This window comes from Papio anubis, chromosome 7 (assembly GCF_008728515.1).
Source record: "Papio anubis isolate 15944 chromosome 7, Panubis1.0, whole genome shotgun sequence".
NCBI lineage: Eukaryota > Metazoa > Chordata > Mammalia > Primates > Cercopithecidae > Papio > Papio anubis.
The window spans coordinates 30490006-30509991 of NC_044982.1; the positions used below are offsets into that span (position 1 = coordinate 30490006).

General features: G+C 41.2%; 1 protein-coding gene across 10 annotated transcripts in view; it reads right to left on the reverse strand.

The window, feature by feature from the left end:
* GPATCH2L (G-patch domain containing 2 like) overlaps positions 1–19665 on the reverse strand; it is a 63333-nt gene extending 43668 nt beyond the window's left edge. For all 10 annotated transcript variants that reach the window (XR_002523434.1, XR_004184853.1, XR_004184852.1 and 7 more), the window contains exons 1-3: positions 19559–19665; positions 16492–17163; positions 4205–4269 (exon numbers count right to left, since the gene is read on the reverse strand). Coding sequence is in view for 5 of the 10 variants with exons in the window: in XM_017961381.3 (XP_017816870.1) it covers positions 4205–4269; positions 16492–17153 (727 nt within the window). In the remaining 5 variants the exon portion in view is untranslated. The remainder of the gene's footprint in view (positions 1–4204; positions 4270–16491; positions 17164–19558) is intronic.
* Between the last annotated feature and the right edge of the window lie 321 nt (positions 19666–19986).

A 19986-nucleotide genomic window follows, 5' to 3' on the forward strand; every position in this document is an offset into this window, starting at 1 on the left:
TACACTAACTCCAACTTACAAACAAGGCAACTAATGCCTAGAGAAGTCAAGGTCAATTTAGTAAACAACGAAGCCAGGATCTGAACCCAAAGCCTGACTAACTCAAAAGCCTGAGATCTTTATTACAAAAACAAACTGCCTCCCCTATACCATTCTCAGTGGTATAAACTTGGGGGTTCAAAGCCCATAAATGTTTCTCAATTCAAAGCTAGCTATTCCTGAGGGATTTCTTGCTATATTTGCCTCTCTCATAAAAGGTGAATGAAGAATATACGTCTATACTTCATTTTATCCTTGGTATCTCATTAATGGGACAGAAATCATCTTGACACTAGCAATCTAAGCTACTGGGGAAAAAAAAAAAAAAACCACAGCAACAAATAACATAATTCCCTAAGACTTTTCAATAAGTTATACCATTTTCCCAAGACCATATTGTTAATTAACAGCAAAGTCACAACCAGATCCATATATCCAGACTGTTGGTACAAACTTCTCTCTACTGGCTGCAATGATAGTATCTCAGTTTCCACTAGAGTTTATTCCTGCCAACAAAGAATAGATAACTTTATGTCTGCCACACTATACTCCTTTCAAAATAGCAAAGTTGAAGGAAACTATTACAGGAATATCTAAAAGAGTTCACAATGTAGTCATTCTCTAATGTACACTGGATTCCAGAGAAGTTGCTCAGAACATGTCAATCCCATGAAGTATGAGATTCATGGGTCATTAACACCCAGGATAGTAACTCTTAAATCACTGTGGAGATCTCCAAAATGGGCAATGAAAACTGCATTCTGGTAAAAAGCAGCAGATATTACAACTAAGAAAGTTACTCAAAGTGTTCCCTTATGAAAACACACCACAAACAGCTGTCTCTCTGATACAGTTCTCAACTTTGAGCATGCATCAGAAGCACCAGAAGGGCTTGTTAAAACATGGACCGCTGAGACCTAACTCCAGAGTTTCTGATTATAGCCTAGGCAAGACCAAAATTGTGTATTTCTAACAAGTTCCTTCATGATGCTAAGCTGGCCTGGGGACCACGTTTTGAGAATCACTACTCTAAAAGCATCTCACGAAATCAGATACATAGATGAACTGAAGACAGGCATTAGTGCATAATAATTAGTTGCTCTGTACTTCAATATATTAATTCTTTTCTTATTCATAAGCATTCCTCAGGACATTTATTGAAATAGTATACTTAATTAGGCCATGTTTTCTGATGACAAATGGCAAACTATAATGGATTTTGTTTGGTTCTCAAGCATTCATTCAAGATTTTTAATAACACAAAAAGGGACTCTCTGAACTAGAAGGAACATTGTGAGATCATGTAGACCAGTAGTCTTCAATCAGGGTTCACTAAGATGCCTGACAGAGGAGCTCCTTAAAAGAGTACTGCCAGGGAATAAGCAAGAAGCTGGATGGATCAGGTTCCTGACTTCTGGCTCCTCTAGAATTTTGCTTTAAACCAAATAGGCTTAGTTGTTTTACAGTCTGAGAATCTATGTATGATTTTGTTTGGGGGAAAAAAAGGAGAGTTTTCCCTTTAATTGGATTATCAATAATTATTTATTAAGCATTTACTATATGCCAGGAACATGCTAGGTACTGCAGTTGCACATAGTAACTCCTGCCTTGAAAAGCTTCAAGGGAAAAGACGTCTACCTACAAACAATAACATAATCTAGTGAGTACTAAAAGAAACAGTAAGTATAATACAAGGAGCCACAGAGAACAAAGGAGAAAGGGCTATTGGCCAGAACCCCCTCAGCAAACACATGGCACATTTAAATGGGGTCATTGCAGAGATGTAGTGAAGTGACTATTCACAAAGGTGTAGACAGTACTAACAAGGAACCCCACAAGGGATGGTGAAGCACATCAGGTAGAGCCAGCACAGCAGGAGGCCCTTACCATTCCTAGACCTGGAGTGGCAAGGGAAAGAATGGTTATCAGAGTCCAAAGAACTGCAGTTATAAAAGAAGGCTGCCAAACAAGAGTGGTGGCCCTCAGCAGAGGAACATAACCACTGACAACCAGCAATCCAACAGAAAGGGTATCAGGGAAAGCAATAATCTAATGTGGTAGACTGCATTAGCGTTTCCAAGTCCTCTCTATAATAGAATCATTCATCCATGCCTTTTGCTCTTTGTCATTGGATTCCACAGTACCTTCCCTTTTAGGAAGAGCACACTTCCTCATCCTACTGACACTGGGCTTGGTCATATGACTTGCTTTACATAGTAGAAAATTAACAGACATGATTCAAGCAAAGGTTTTAAATATGTACACGTGGTCTAGCCTGGTCACCTGGCATTTACATCCTCTGCCACAGGAAGTCCATGCTGCCTATCACCATTGCTCCTCCACCCTAGGTCCCAAAATACAAGACACTGAGCAGATGTAAACCTAACTTGAAGCCTGGAGACCAGTGGAGCCTAGACAAGATCAGTGGAACCATAGGCAACCCACAACCCCATAGCAAAAAATGAGTGTGGTAAACTGTGATAAGCCACTAAAATTTGGGGGCTGTTAAGCAGCATTACCACAATAAATACTTGACTAATATATCCAATATCATTCACCTCCCTCCCTTCGGTCTTCTGTTGATGCCTCCTATAGGCCAACTCCAATAAGAAATTGAAACCAAGAAGACCCACTGATATAGTTCATAAATATGCCCTTGCAGGGGCAAAAGGAAAACTGTGTCTTGGTAGACGACCAGTCATTCAAGGAAGATGAGGATGAGATTTCAGGCAGAAAGACCAGCATAAACAAAGGCACAGAGGCAAGAAATTCCATAGCTTTACACTGAGAACGCTAAGCATCAATGTCACCAGAATGTGTGAAGCTGAAGCAGAGAAAGAGAGGAAAGTTGGGTCTACAGAATATTCTATAATCTCTCATGATACACTAAGGAATCATTATCAGTGAAAAGGCTTTCCAAAGGCCCAAAAACTTAATCTGCTGTAACAGGTCCACACTTTCTTCCATCTCTATAATTAGGCATCATAACCTTTAAGAGGTGCATTTTGATATTCCTAGAACTGTAGAAAAGCAAAGAAAAAGAGCAAATATTGGTAACTCTGAATAGTATATATAACTCATTCATGGAAAGACATCAGACTTTCCTGGTATGAGATAATAAAATCAAAAGAGCCTACCTGTACACACACACACACACATAATCTCTAATGACACCTAATTCCCTCAGAATCTAAAAGACAGAAATGTACTCACAACAACCTCCATTACAGTAGGAAGCTCAACTCCAGGAGGATAAACTGCCTCTATGCCTACAACTTTGAGGCATGAACAAGATGCTGTCCCCACAGTCCTTCTCCAAAAATCAGGACTTGGATGCTAAGTCTCACAGCCCCAGTATCCCTTCAGTTACTGGGGAAGCTACCTGGATCAACCTAGACATGTAGCCACTACGTCAGTCCTTTAATTGCTTAACCCATGGAGAAAAATTATTGGACTTTGGAGCTAGAAGGGACTTTAGAAATCCCTAAGTCCCCTATTTAGATTAAGAAAACCACAGTCCAAAAAGGCTACATAAAATTTTTATTGGCATGTGGCCCCACACAAGTCTAGAGGACAAACATTTTCTAAAATACCCTGATATACAGGCAAAGTTTTAAATTAGTGTTTAGGTAGTAAAAATAAAGAACTGGTAATTAACATGCACCAGCCTTATTCACAGGACTCTATACTCCAGGAGTTTTACTTTGAGGAAGATGATGTTTTATACAATATATTCACCTAGAACACTATAATCATTATAAATAAGGCTATAAAAGTGACAAGATTTTCTCTATATGAAAATAATGTCTTAACACCTAAAAAAAGACAGTAACACATGAAGCTATTTCTTGATTCTAATAAAAAGAAACTTCCCAATGTCCCAGGCTCGACACACTGACCACCTAGACCAACGATTCCCAACGTTTGATCTACCGGCATAAGAATCAGTTCAGGTGCTTGTGAAAAATGCAGATTCCAGGGGCCAACTCTAGACCTATTTATTTCTAGGAGCTCAGGACTGTGCGGTTTTAACAGTTCCCTAGGTGGCTCTCATATGCCTTAAAGTTTGAGAACCACTGCCATAGACAGTCACCATGTTCTCCATGATTATTCAAACATTTCCATAAACACGGAACCAATGTCCCAAAGCTGGGATCAACATTACCTTGTCGCCCTTCATCATTGGTAAAGAGCCCAGTGTCACTGCTGCTACACACACTGCTGGTTTCACTGTAAAAAGAGTAAAACACAAGAGAACTCATCAACTCCAGTCAATAAGCACTGTACGCTTATTACGGTTTTCAAGCTTCCCTGATTTCACTCCAACCTATTAGCCAATCAGATACGTAAATTTCATTGGGAAGGTACAAAATTTTATTTTCCTCCCCAAACAAAAGAAATATAAGAGGAGAACTCTAAAATTTTCACTTATATTTTAAAGTACTAAAAAAAATCTAAAGTCACTTTGTTAGTTAAGGACTAGAAAGCTATTAAAGCTCAAAGACATAATCTCAACCTAGTTTGATATATTCAACAACACAAATTTACAAATTTACCAAACAATTTTATTCTTAAATATTGCCAACTATCAGTCTGCAATGAAGCTATGTAATTTTAAGACGTCTAGCATCTTTAAAGTTTTCCCCCATTTACAAAGAAGTAAACAAAAATCCATGAACAAGAAAAAAAAATATGGCAAAACTTGTTTTCTGAATTTACTGTCCTCCTTCATATTGAGCAGATACACAAAACTCATTCTGAAAAAAGGAACTAAAGTTAAAAACAAAAATATAAAAACAAACTTCATTTGAACTCACTGAAATATAGCTTTTGTCCCATGAAATTCTGCCCAATCTGTTTCATTTTCTGAGCTACTGCTCACAGTTGATTCTGTTTCTTCTGATGGTGCGCTTCTAAATTTGATTTCTCTGGTTCAAGAAAAACTTCTCAATCCTCTACAGTATTAGCTATTTCCTTGATTGGGAGTATTTCCTTCCAAGATAGTCAAAAAATTTTTTTCACCTACTCTAGAAGATGCAAGAAACCAAAGCAAGGAAGAAGCATTTTCACCACGCTATAGAAAACATAGGCTTGGCAAAATCCCAATCTATATTCCTGGATCAAAAATCTGAAAACATTTTGTATTTTGCAACATTTCCGAACATCCTTCCAACACTAAATCTTTAAAATGCCAATTAAATTAAGGAGCAATGCTTTCCTTACTCAAGCTTGTCCCTGAATATCAGACGCAAAAGATCTGTCACAGAAATAGTCAACAAACAAACCCTATTTTTTTTTTAAAGTTCTGGGATACATGTGCAGAATGTGCAGGTTTGTTACATAGGTATACGTGTGCCATAGTGGAACAAACCCTATTTCTTCTTTTTTTTTTTTTTGGAGATGAAGTTTCGCTCTTGTTGCCCAGGCTGGAGTGCAGCGGTATGATCTCGGCTCACTGCAACCTCCACCACGCAGGTTCAAGCAATTCTCCTGCCTCAGCCTCCCAAGTAGCTGGGATTACAGGAGCACACAACCACACCCAGCTAATTTTTGTGTTTTTAGTAGAAACGGGGTTTCACCATGTTGGTCAGGCTGGTCTCGAACTCCTGACCTCGTGATCCGCCCGCCACGGCCTCCCAAAGTGCTGAGCCACCGCACCCGGCCCAAACTCTATTTCTTTATAGATTCTTTCATTTCATTTTCTTATGTACTTAATATAAGCTGGGCCTCCAACTATATTACCTAATTATTATAACATTGCTAGAAAAGCAACTGAACCACATCCAAGTGAAATAACAGAGTTAGTGTAAAGAAAGTCATCTTAACGTGCAGCTCCAAAGGTTTTTGCTCTCAATGTTTTACTAGGAAATTTTTCATCACTTAGATTCTGCAAGTAACATTTTGCTTTCCTTGTTTTTTCACACATCTCTCTATCTAACCTTCCCACCAGAGAGTCTTTGAAAACAGAGGCACCCTAGGTAAGCCAGATGATTGGGCATGGCATCTACTTTCTGACAAGTATATTATCATAGGAATCGAGCCTAATAAAACACTATGGAGCCCTCTTGTCCACTGTTAACACTGTAAACTTGGTACTGACTTGAAAATGCTTTCATCTTAACTGCTTTTCTTTTCAAGTTCTGAAGATGAACTGTTTGCCTTTCAAGGTGCAATTAAAGGGTATGGTTTTCAAACTAGCAAAAATTCTTAGTTTTAAAACTGTAGATCAATAGCTTTTTATTCTATATTTTTTATAATTTTACATTCTATCTATAGATCAGTGTTTTGGTTGTATTATGTTCTATAATTTGAAACTCATACTTATTGGTAAAAGCAGAGTCAATAAAGTAAAAACCCAATCTCAGTACCAGAAACATCAAGAACTATGGTTCTCAACTAGAGACAATTTTGCAGCCCCTCTCCCAATTTGGCAATATCCAAAAACATTTTTGATACTCATGACTTGAAGCAGAGAAGGAGGAGTTGCTGAACTACTGACATTTAGTGGGCGGAGGCCAGGGATGCTGCTCAACATCCTGCAATGCACAGCACAGCCCCACAACAGAGAATTATCTGGCCCAAAATGCCAGTAGTGCCTAAATTGCGAACCCTGATCCACAATGATGAACAAAGCAGAGGGCTGAAAGAGGTAGACTGTCCCGTTTAGGGAAACTACTTGAGAAGAGAGGAGCCTGTGCACGTTAGCTGGATGCAGCAGTCAACATCCCATAGAAGCAACAATACCACTTCCTTGCCATGGCTGGGCCAGGGCCTCAAATGATCTGAAGCCTCCAGATCCAGAAACAATCAGAAGGCAGCCGGACCTTCAGACAAACTGGTAGAACTGAAATTACTCACGAGTCATACAGTTCACCCTTCCTTGCCTAACCGGGGCAGAAAGAAGATCCTGTAACCATAGAAGAGAATGATCCATGGATCCAGGGAAAAAAAAATATCTTGCTCATCTCAATGTCCCCAATGCCTAGCATAGCGCCTGGCACATATCAGACATTCAGTAAATGTTACATAAATGGAATGAACTTGTTCTAGACACCTCTGTTGCCTGCCCTTATACAGCCTTGTGGCATGTCACTTCAACTCTTTAGTCCTATTTCCCTACATGTAAAATGTGGATGGATTATTAAGGATGTGACAGTATGAGGTATGTGACCCTGCTTTGTGAACTCTAAAAAAATACACAAATGCAAAGGATGAAAGATTAGAAAGCTACTTCTAGGGCACCAAGTCTGTGTCTAAGTATTATTTTAGAGGTTAATAGTAGTAATTTCCTCACTGACAATCTTCTCATTAGAACAGTACTCTAAATTTTATAAGATGCAAACCTATTTTCATTTTAAATGGAAAAACAAATATGGCCTATGAAATCTATTATTTTTCCTGCACTGGGTTTCATCCAAAAGAGAGGAGGCACTACTCTCAGCCAAGATCTACAAGTGCCTCAGGAAGGGGTTTGGTACTTGAACTGAGTTTATTCAGAAAATTATTAATATAGAAGGCTACTATTAACGATACCAAAAATATCATTCACTGAGTTCGACTGCAGGCCAGGTAATATACTAAGCACTTTATACTAATTATTCTTCTTCTACCCCCAAACTCTACAAGGTAAATACATCAACCTCATGTTACATATGGAAAGGGGCTTAGAGAAAGTATACAAGTTATCCAAGATCGCACAGCAAGTAAGCATCAGAGCCAGGGCAGTGCATGTCTAAAGCCCATGTATTCACTGAATGGCCACTACAACACAGAAAGCACAGATACTCATCTCATTTACTAAAGTCAATCAAATGTTTCCCTATTCAGAAGATACCTCTGAATTCCAGGACTTTTCATTCTCCTGAAGATGCAAACAGATTAACTGAGCTAAGGAAGAAGTATTCGTTTGCTTTTAGCTACTTAAAACTTTCAGGCACAGCTGAAACTGCAGCTATGCCTTGACTACTATCCCTTATCAGCAAATAATACATCATATATGCTGAACCCTAAGAAAACTAATTATAAACTCACTTTGGAAAGAAGCTTTCCTTCTTAATGCTGTATCTTGAATTCAATTAACACTCATTTTCGGCATGCTGACATAAAATACACCAAAACATATTCTCAGGGACCCATACCTCACTTGCCTTTATGGTTCCTGAATGCTCTTCCTTTGAAATCAAAGTAAAAACATACTCTTAATGAGTTCAGGGGAAATAGCAGAGTCTGAGAATACTATTCCTGACTTTAGCATCACACAAGGCTAGGAAAAAAATGTTTCAGGCCAGTAGTCATCTGTGGTAACCAGACTCCCAAGATGACTCCCAATTACCCAACCTCCTATTAATGCACACCCCGGTGTATTACTTCTCACACTGCACCAGGTCTGGTCTGTATAACTGATCACACACAACAGAAGCAATAGGTTGCCACTTCTGAGATTAGGTTATACAAGACTGTGGCTTTCATCGTGGGCTCTCTTTCTGACTCTCCTCATCCCTCTCAGATCACTTACTCAAGGGGAAGCCAACTATCATGTCCTGAGGACGCTGATGGGCATGCGGAGGGGCCCACGTGAAAAGGGACCGAGACTCTAAGTCCAACAGCTTTATGAGGAAATGAGCTCTGCCAACAGCCATGTGAGTGAGCTTGGAAGCAAATCCTTCGGCCCTAGTAGAGCCTTGACAGAACTGAGGTCCCTGCTAACAGTTAGACTATAACTTCGTGAGAAGACTCAACCAGAACCATCCAGCTAAGTCACTCTCAGATTCCAAGTGATAAAATGTTCATTGTTTAGCGCTAGTAATTTTTTTTGTTTATTTTTTTTGAGATGGAGTCTCCCTCTGTCGCCCAGAGTGGAGTGCAGTGGCGCGATCTTGGCTTACTGCAACCTCCACCTCCCAGGTTCAGGCAATTCTCCTGTCTCAGTCTCCCGAGTAGCTAAGATTACAGGACTATGCTACCATGCCTGGCTAATTTTCATATTTTTAGTAGAAACAAGGTTTCACCATATTGGTTAGGCTGGTCTCAAACTCCTGATCTTAGGTGATTCACCCATCTAAGCCTCCCAAAGTGCTGGGATTACAAGCATGAGCCACTGCGCCCAGCCTAGAGCCAATAAGTTTTAGGGCAAATTTTTCTGCAGCAACAAATACAGAATCTTTATAAACTCTTTGTTGAAACTAATTCCCTTCTTCCTAAACAGTAGCTTCTAGTTTCAACAAAACAAACCCCCGCGCTGAATTCCCACTATTGCCGGGGGGAGCAGGGGGCAGAAAAAAGCAAGGCACACCCTCTGATCTGAGAGCTTGCTAATTCTTTCATACTCCTAACCACAGAAGACTATAAAGTGAGAACTGAAAGAGTAACTTATACCTGTTCCAATTATAATAAGGAGCTACAGAATTAGTTTATCACCTATAAGCAAAAGTTGGTATTAATAAGTTACCATCTGGGTTTGTTTCTCTCCATTTAAGAGCTTATTAACCAAGTAGCTTAATAACGGGTGTTTTTTGCATCTAATTAATAGACATCTTAAAATACAGTTTATGGCTTACATCGTTTCTAAAAAACTTTTCTTAGTAAATAATAATGCGCTTAACAAAAATAAAAGTTGTTTCAGAATTTAGAAAAACGTGGGAAAAAGTCACTCTTAGATCTACTGCCCAAAGGTATTTTTGCTCTATTATTTTCCAGGGTAGAGGTAGCACATTGTAACCCTTTGTAATCAGACTTCTGAATCTAGTAGTACACAAGACTGAGGGAGAGGTTATTCAGAGAAATATTCACATCAGTTCCAAAATTATTCCTATAAGTAATGAGAATATATAATAGAAGAATTTGTTTTTCAGTTTCATTCAGACGGTGACATGAAAGGCAGCAACCTCCCCAGGTTGACAGGTTCAATACTGCGACCAGTACAATCAGGTACACTTTCCAGAGATACAATTTTCCTCAGGACTCTGCTATTGAGCTGGGGGCTGTGCCTCAAGACATCCCTTTTCTTAGAGCTAACAGTTATTCACCTTCAGGTAGATGAAACGTCTTCTCAGAGTAAATTTTTAAAGAGCATGGATTCTGGGGCCTGCATATCTAAGAATGTCTTTCTGCTGCCTTTCCATATAAAATATACCTTTACTGTATATAAAATGCAAGGTGAAGTGAGTCACTTTTTCCCTCTCAAAACTCTATGGGCAAATGTAGCCCTTAGCACTTACTATTGTAGGGATGAATGTCAGTTTTATTTTCATGTCCCACCCCCAACTTTTTTTTTAAGAGACAGTATCCCTCTCTGCCAACCAAGCTCTGGAGTGCAGTGTTGTAATCATAGCTCAGTGCAGTCTTGAACTCCTGGGCTCAAGGGATCCTCCTGCCTCAGCGTCCCAAAGTGTTAGGAATACAGGTCTGAGCCACTGCACCAAGGCTTCAATCCCTTTTAAGAGTTTTCTTTCCTTAGTCCTGAGCATATGTGAAAAAAAGAAAAACTAAAATAAAATACTTTTTAAAAAGATCCATTTCAGTAGAGGTATCTTCTCATTAATTTTCTCTTCTAAACTTTAGACTTCATTTTTCTTTTTTTTTTTTTGAGACGGAGTCTCGCTCTGTCGCCCAGGCTGGAGTGCAGTGGCCGGATCTCAGCTCACTGCAAGCTCCGCCTCCCGGGTTTATGCCATTCTCCTGCCTCAGCCTCCCGAGTAGCTGGGACTACCGGCGCCCGCCACCTCGCCCGGCTAGTTTTTTGTATTTTTTAGTGGAGACGGGGTTTCACCATGTTAGCCCATGTTGGGATGGTCTCAATCTCCTGACCTCGTGATCCGCCCGTCTCAGCCTCCCAAAGTGCTGGGATTACAGGCTTGAGCCACCGCGCCCGGCCTAGACTTCATTTTTCAACTCAAGAACACTTTTTTCTCTTCAGTTGTATCTTCTTCTTCTCCAGCACTTTGGTTTCTTCCTTGGGAATATTTACACACTCACAGATTTGGCCTCTGTAGAGCTACTAAGTTCTACGGCGATTTTTTTCTGTAGCAATAGAGAATACAGATGGCCTATTGCCAAGGTTTCCTCAAACTACAAGGCTGATAGAACTGCACTCGACAATGAAATGGAGGCCCACATGAGAAGTGCTGGGCCTGCCCTGAAGGTAGATAGCAAGCCTCTGCATCCTTTCTCTACAGTCACCTTGAGGTTCAGAAATGCAAGGCCAGTTTCAGTCAGAAAATCAGGCAGCTACAGTTTGTGGCAGGGTGTGGTTCCATCCTTCTCTTCCCATTGAGTATCTTTCAGTTTCTGGTTTTTTTTTTTTTTTGAGACGGAGTCTCACTCTGTCACCCAGGCTCCAGGGCAGTGGCGTGATCTTGGCTCATTGCAAGCTCCACCTCCCAGGTTCACACCATTCTCCTGCCTGAGCCTCTGGAGCAGCTGGGACTACAGGCGCCCACCACCACACCCGGCTAACTTTTTTGTATTTTTAGTAGAGTCGGAGTTTCACCATGTTAGCCAGGATGGTCTTGATCTTCTGACCTTGTGATCCACCCGCCTCGGCTTCCCAAAGTGCTGGGATTACAGGCGTGAGCCATCACACCTGGCCTGAGTATCTTTCAGTTTCTATTTGGTGGCTCTAACTCCCAGAATACACTTAGATAGGGAAGCTTAGTGTTTTCTGTGTGTATCTGTGTTTGATGGTAAGGAGCAATTACAGGGTATTGAGTCCTAGAAAGCACAGTCTTCAAGAATAAAGATTCCAGTTGACATGGGTAGAGAAGTGCATTCTGGAGATAGTACATTCTGGGGACTGTTGTGTTTTCTACACCTTCATTTATGGCACACTCCTGGAATGGGGTCAGAATCAGGCAGTGAGGGTTGGATGATCCTATCTCAGCCCAGCATAGCTGTATGAGATAAAAGCTTCCCAGTAGCACTGGGAGCACTGGGCTAGGGGCTCTGCATATTCTCTTGGCCAGTTGTAGATCTGAGAATGGCATGTTACCTATGTCCATGGGAGTAGAGAAGGGGACCAATGGTAATCTATGCACCCTTGCTGGCAAATACCAAGAGGCCTTTGAACAAATTCTGCAAAATAAGAGAAAAGGGAATATCATTCTAAAAGTTCAGAGAAAGAACGAATCTTTGAAGATGACTGCCAGTGGAAACCACAAGAATTCAAGTGGGCAGTTGAGGCTACTTACCAGTTAAGATGTTACAATGGTGGGAGGTAGACTATGACTGAAAAGAATCACGGCATCTCAGTGTTACAAGGGATTTCAGAAGTCTTCCGTTCAACCCTCTCAACTCCACAGCAACTAAGTAAGCAGTCAGAAAGCCCATGTTTGAATCCCCCCGACTTATCTAGAAGTCATTACGCATTACGTGGTGAAACAATTCACTTCATTTTTACAGAGTCCTAATTTTTAGAATGCTATTTTTTATCCGCAGCAACATTTAACACTCTGTACTTTCTATTCCTGAGTTCTGTCCTGTGGAGCCACATGGAATAATCCCAATATTTCTTTTAAGAGGTAGACTCTTTCAAGAGATGGATGTTTCTTTCAAGATATAGACCTTCAAGTACAATAGTATCATATCTACCTCCCAAGGTGTGTTTTTCAGTTGTCCCTAAGGATACTAGCAGAACTGTGAATATATCCATATAAGCACACTATGCTAGATTCGAGAATCTCACATGCAATACTACCAACTGCAACAATAGTAAATACACTCTTGGTCAGCATCCCTACTTACAGAATAGAAATCAGAACACCCCCACCTACCATACATAGTCTTTTACACAGCTCCAGGAACCCCTGATTAATGACCTCCACTTGCAAAGGAGGCTACTTACCTTAACAATGAAATAATGAATGCTATTGATCCAACAAGCTACTGCTATAGAGTGTTATTGATCACCCAATCTTTGGTTAAAACGGTCCTCATTTAGCAATTTCACTGTCACAAACACCTGGAGCAAAGCACACTCATAATTAAAGAGTTTGGGGGAGTTAAAGTGAGAGGTGATGGACAGAGATCTCAGCTTTCTCCCATTTATTCTTGCTTCTGAGCTATTGTTTGTGTCAGAAGGGATATTGATTTTCTATAAAAATAAGAAAACAAGAGGCACCAAGGGGCCGCAGAAGGTCAGCCTGGGCTGGAGAAGGAGGGGGTAGGTTTAGCACTCTATCTCTGTCACTTGCCTTCCAAGAGAGGAGAATATTTTCTTTCCTGTGAGATCAGCCTCTAATACATCACCTTAGGAAGGCTCCTGAATGTGACTTCTGGCCATCACCCAACCAATTCACTTATGAAAAAAAAAGAAGCTAAACTATATTCAAGGGGAACAAACAAATGATGTGTTAGTAAAGAATAGAGCAAAATTAGGCTACAGTCCCCTAATAGCTAATAGCTATTAATAGCTGCTATATAGGCAATTTAAATAAAGATCAGTAGAAAATAATTTTACAGTAATTGTTCTACTTTAGAATACTCATAAATACACATACACAGAAAAATATTAAAGTAAGTTTGATCTCTATGCAAGCAGGAAAAAACTATTATACCATAACCATTTTTAGTTCCTCAAAACTTGTCAGGGATTGGCTGGTGTAATATTAAAGGAAGACCAGAAACAGAAAAGCAAACAAATATTGATGAAGTCTATAACTACTCCATGTTTAGTTCACAAACAGTGAGTTTAAGGAAATTAGAAATAGGCTGATTGAGACATACATTTTCAAATCCAAAACACCTAAAACATGCTTTAAAAAAAAACCCAAAAACTCTACCATTGACCAGGCTAAGCTAAACTTAACAATCAACTTCATCTTAATAATCTTACAACGTGGATCATTACTCTGACAACCCTCAATATCACTGCTAAAAAGTAAAATTCTACATTTTGATCTGTATGTGAACAGTGGCACATCCAAGTAGATTTATGAAAGGGTAACCAAGAAGATTCTTGAAAGTATTTCTTTTAAAAATGCAGGGGAAACAAAAAAGTAGAAAATTATTGACAGAATCAACAAACTGACCAAGACAGTATAATATCCAAATCATAAACTATTATCTACTTACACTCTAATGCTAGCCCTTTTTAAAGGTGTGCCTAACAATTAAGGGAGATTTTAGTTCCACTCTCCTCTTGAAGAGAGGCTGAACACAACATGCGGTCAAAGAGTAAGAATCACCCCCTCTCCCACAGAATGGATTTAGGGGAAAAAAATACAAAGCACTTCTGTTTGTAACTACAGATGAATCGAGACAAGTCAAGGGGAATTTAGAACTCCTAAATAACTAGAAGATTTTAAAGAAGTTTCCTCATGCCATGTGTGCCACCACTCCGCCCATTATTCCTTCACAGCTACAAGCCCTTTAGCATCTACATATTGAAAGAACTCTCAAGTGAGAGGCCAGGGTAATAGCCCAAATGGGTGAATGAGGTCTCCTCAATTTGAAAAGAGGAAGAATTTCACAAGAATTCCCATCCACTTAATTTTATCCAGACTCTCAGGTAACGAGAATTTATATTATTACATCCTGACTAGAATGTGCAATAGATGTGTCTGGAGTAAGAAGGAACAGAAAAGAGTGAAGCATCTCATGCTAGATTATAGGCTCTGCATCTGGAGCCACACTTGAGCTGTTATCTCAGAGCAGACAGAGTTAACAGTCTCTCTTTCACACACAGTTATGTCGTAGTTTAATAAGAAATTATGGGGAAGAAACATACACAAAGCTATTATCCCAAAAGGCTACTTTTAAAATCACCATTCTCAATACTAAGAAGAATTCTATTTGGTATATATGCTCAATATTAAAACAAACTTGAATATCTCAGTAGAGGGTTTCAATAGTGTGAAAGGCTACAAGTTGACTAAGCATTTCTTGTTTGATTAAAAATAGTCTGATGAGGAAAATAAATACCTTTATAATCCAAATATATACATATAAATTCTGTAAATAGACCTTAGAAGGAAGGAGGCATTAGAGGAAAATTAGGAAAGTCAAAATATGAGCCTATCTCAATATAGTCTGCAGACTGGCAAATATAAAGTTAATAAGAAAAAGTTTAAAAGCTGGATTAAAAACCATCCATGAAAGGTACAGGTAAACAGACCTAAGCAGCTTTTCCTGTTACTGACACAGCCTCACCTCAGAGTTCCTAAGATTAATGTCTTTGTTTTTAAGATAAACTTCAGAAAGGTCATCTGTTCTACAGCTGGGAAAGTTAACCTGAGACAGAACAACTCAAAGGGCAGCAGAACGTGGTGGTTACGAATGAGCTTTGGAATCAGGCTTGATTCCCCGTTTTGGCACTGGGTGACCTTAGGCAAATTATCTAAGCTCTTATAACCTCAGCTTCCCTTCTATAAATACAAATAGTGGTATCCACCATATAGTGGAATTGTGAACATTAAATAAGAGTATATGTTAAGTCCATAGTACAGTGCCTGGCCCATAGTTAAGTGCTTAATAAATGTCAACTAATATTAACAATAATAGAATACACTGGTTCTCAACAGGGAGTACTCAATCCACCTAGGGATCACCCCTGGAGGCTTTTGGGTTGATACAATGAAAAGGGGGTGTGAACAATGCAGAGATGCTAAATATTCTGCAATGCACCATAAAGAATTGTCCCATCCAAAACACCAATGGCATCCTCGCTATTAAGTAAAAGATAATCACAGATTAAGATTAATAACATTAAAGTATCAAGCTGGGGGGGGATCAATGTTCCTAGGACTATCTGAGATGTAAAAGCTAAAAAAAGTCACCAAAACTACACTTACATTTCTAAACACGTACCCATTAGAGACAAATTTTTCTGGCTTGATCACATCTGATGTAAGACTAATGGGACTCGGTACTGTTATTTTCAAAGCCCACCATGTGTTCAGACAATTTGAATGTCAGCCATAAAAAAATAAATTCAATATAGTCAAACCACCAGTAGCAGAAAACAAAATTATAGCCAAAAAGTATCTAAAGCCATGATTCTTAATGAGGACAGGCAACTTAACGGAACATTTATAAACTCCATATGCCTGGTGCTAACATTTTCTCTTTCTCACACACACATGCACACACACGCACACACACACACACACACAAACACCAGCCTCTGCTGAGACCTGAGTTCTAAAAAACAATATTTATGTACAAACTACATGGCATAATAAGCAACAAATTGTTTTTTAAAATTATTAGCTGTGCATTTGAGGTACGCGTTTTAAACAGTTTTTAGAAACAACTGTGTTTCTATAGCCTTCCTGACAGAGGGAAATAGACACTTGAATGGTACCTTAAAAAGCTAAACTACTGACTGATTCAAGGAAGTCTTCAAAGTCAATACCAGAGTGGCTGGTTTGAAAGAAGGTAGAACCCACTAAGACTGCGGATGTGTACCTTGGGAAACATTAACCAGGAAAATCTTTGACTTAGTAAGGGAGATCTCACCATTCTGACATGTTCTCATCAGAGCCCTGTTTTTGTTCATCTGTTTCACACTCCATCCTTTCTTTCCTTCCTGCTTTGCTTAGGAAAGTCCTGTTTTCTGCTGATTCACACAATCCGTGGCCTGATGAGGTCCAGGGAGTATTCTCCTTCCAGCGGGACAGACGCTGCTTCTTAGCAGATTTGAACCTGCAGCCTCTCTCATAGCTCCAATCTGACACCTTCAGTTTCTGCTGAAGGCTAGCAGCCACCTCTGATGTCACTCGCTTCACCTTCCGCCTGCGCCTGAGTGGTCGACAAGGTGCATTTTCAGTAAAGGAGTCAGATTCATGCCAAGAATGCTGCTTACTCTTAACAATGGCATTGAGAGCTGGGTGTCGTTTGGCCACCATTGTGTCATCAGAGTCACTAAAATTGGTCACGGGAGCCACTTCTCGACAGTCCTTAGTGGCCTCATCCAGACTTGACTCAGAGGCCTCGCTGTAGCAGCAGGTATGCTCTGCCAGGTGAGTGAAGTCAGAACGACGCTTCCGACCTCGGCGTTTCCGAAGCTGCCTCCTCTGCTGCCGGGGGCTCAGGGCCATCTCCTCCCACAGCTCACCAAGCTTATTCTGCTCAGATGTCTGCTCCAAGGCTGAGGCTAAGTCGTGTACCAGCTCATCCATGAGGCCACATCTGCCAAAAGGAAGTTTGGCAGGGGGTGGGGGGGGGGAGAAAGAAAAGAAAAAGAAAAAGAAAAAGAAAGCCTGAAAAGGATCTGTTGTTTCAGAATAATTTGATGAAACAGATCATGGTAGTCCACAGTTCTGCCTGTCTAAATGAAATAAGTCACCTTTCATCTGGCTACACTTAGATTCTGTTCCTACCACTTCCTAAAGCCACTAAAAATAGATGTTTTGTCCCTTGTTAAACGCCTGAAGTCAACATATTCTTAAGCACAAAAACCTACTCACCAGATGACAACTGGGACAGGACCCAAAACAAATTCGGGGGACTAGATCCTTCTCACTTTTCCCCAATTAAACTTGTCACTGAATTACCTAATGATGAGATCCAGAAAGATTAGAGACTGTCTCACTGGACAGGAGTAGAAAAACATACAACTTCAAAATCACACTAGAGTTGCAGAAACACAGAGCAGGACACGGTCTCATCGAGGTATTGAGAATGAATGAAAAACTGTTCTTTGGCCTGGGCTCACTGCTGACAATGACCATGGCAGAAAGAAACAGAAAGACAACTTAGTGATACCCTTTAAGGAAGAATGCAGTTTTCATGATCCAAGAAATTGTAGTGGCCCAGGTTTGAAGTCAGAATGGAGAAGAGACTAAGTTTGCACCCATTCTGGTACCAACTACCACCTGGAAGCTAGCAGGTATAGAACCTTATACAGTAGGTCATATATTTTTGAATAATTAACAATTTTTAAGCCCCTCTCCTACTCTTCAGAAAATAAATGTCCGAATGTCCGTCCTAGTTATGTGCTTCAGTGCCACACAATCACACAAAAATAGGATACAACAGCAGCTGAAATGACAGGGATAGGGTGAAGTTTCTAAGATTTCTGGCTGAACTGCTTTCCAAAATTTCTTATTTTTCTGTTTATCCTCAAACCAAACATCACACTTCAGGAGTCACTTCAGAGGCAAACATTTCAACAAATGAGAGTAGTAGGAACAATCTTCAAAATTCCCTCTTAAGGGGAAATGTTTAATTTGTATAGCAGCTAATTAAATACACATTAAACTTTTAGCACTTTTCCCTTGCCTCTATGCCCAAAGTATTTCAATATCATGTTAAAATTCTATGTGGTGCCGCTCTCTCACCATATTCCCATTCATTCGGTTTTCACTTTGCAAAGGGCTTTCTAAAACCTGTTTTCACGCTGTGCCTATGCCAATGAATTTAAAGACAGGAAAACAGTCCTGGGGCTTATCTGCCACACCTGTAGGAGCAATGGTGACACCTACTTCCAAAACTACCATACAAACCAAGCGTCTCAAAGTGTCCAAAGGCACATACATTTAAACAAGACCAAGTTCTTTTAAGCATGAAGAAGTGATTTATTAACACCTGTGAAAAGAAGGGGAAAAAAATGGAAAAAAAAAAAAAAGTGGATTAAAATGCCATGATTGAGGTTTGGGAGACAACTGTCCCTAAGACCAAAATAAAGAAACAAGTGGGAACAGCATGCCTAAATCTACTTCCCTAATAAAGAATTACTGCTTTAAAAACTCAGGCAACTAAAATACAAAAAAAATAATAATAATAACAAATAAAAACCTCAGGCAGAATAGCACAAACTTGAACACGGAACGAAGTCACCAAACAACTCGTAGTCGAATGCTTGTGCAGAATCCTTTCCTGCCTCAAAGCCTGTAATTCGAACAGTGGGTGACAGAAGAACCCTAGGGCTCCCCCCATCTCCAGTCGCGGGTGCACACTCTCGAGAGGACCCGGCGTCCAGGCACGCACCCGGGTAGAGATGAGGCTGAGTCACGCACAGGAAGGAACGGGTAGGGCAGCTGGTGGACAGCAAGTAAGAAGAGAAACAGGAGCAGGGTGGAAGTGAGGGGCGGAGTAGGAGGTGGGAGAGGCAGGAGGCAACTTCTCATTTGGGCTCACCAGGGGCGGGGGTCGGCTCTTCTAGGGCAGAAACTGAAAAAATGCAAGTCGTGGCGACTGAGCTCCCTCCGGGATCGGGGGTCGCAACACGGCCACATATGTGAGAAAAAACTGTGTTTCGAAGGACTCTCCACCTCGCCCCGGCCCGTCCATGAGGGCTGGGGCGACCATGGCTCGGGACACCAAGCCCTCACGCTGCCGCCAGCCCCAGAGAGGCAGAAAGAAGAAAGAGGAAGAGGGGGCTGTGGCCCCGGAGACGGCCCGACCCACATCCCCAGGGATGGGGACAAGGGCCCTGAAAAGCAAGGCCCCACCACCCTCACCCTCCGGCCAGCTGCCGCAGCCCCAAGACGCCCTTGGCCGCTCAGCCGCGGCTTGGCGCTCCGATCCCCTCTGGTACTAGCCCCCAGGATCCCAACACTCTCAACCCACTCCTCCCCCTCACCAGCTGCCGCAGCCACCTCCAACGGCCGCCGCTTTTTGGGCCGACTCTCACCGCCAGGGCTTCCCTCTCTGACCTCATTTCCGGTCTGGGCCGGAGGGGTGGGGCGGCGGCGAGTGGGAGGGGCTGGCTGCAAGATTGGGCCCCTGACCCATTGCTTCCGCCCGTGGCCACACCCACTTCCGCCCCGTGGTGGGCGGAGCCACAGGAAGCCAGAAGATGGGGCAGGGGACAAGGAGGGGTGCTGAGTAAGGTCTGGCTGGGAAAGGGCGTTTCACGGGTTGAGGTGCCCATGTGGGGAAAGACCCCTGCATGCTGGCCTCATCTTCCTTAGGGGCGTCCAGAAATTGGGCGCTAGGCAGGGGTGTCAGCTTCCCCCTTGCTTTCTGACCTTTTTAATGGGCCTATGAAGTTGAAGAGAAAAGGATCTT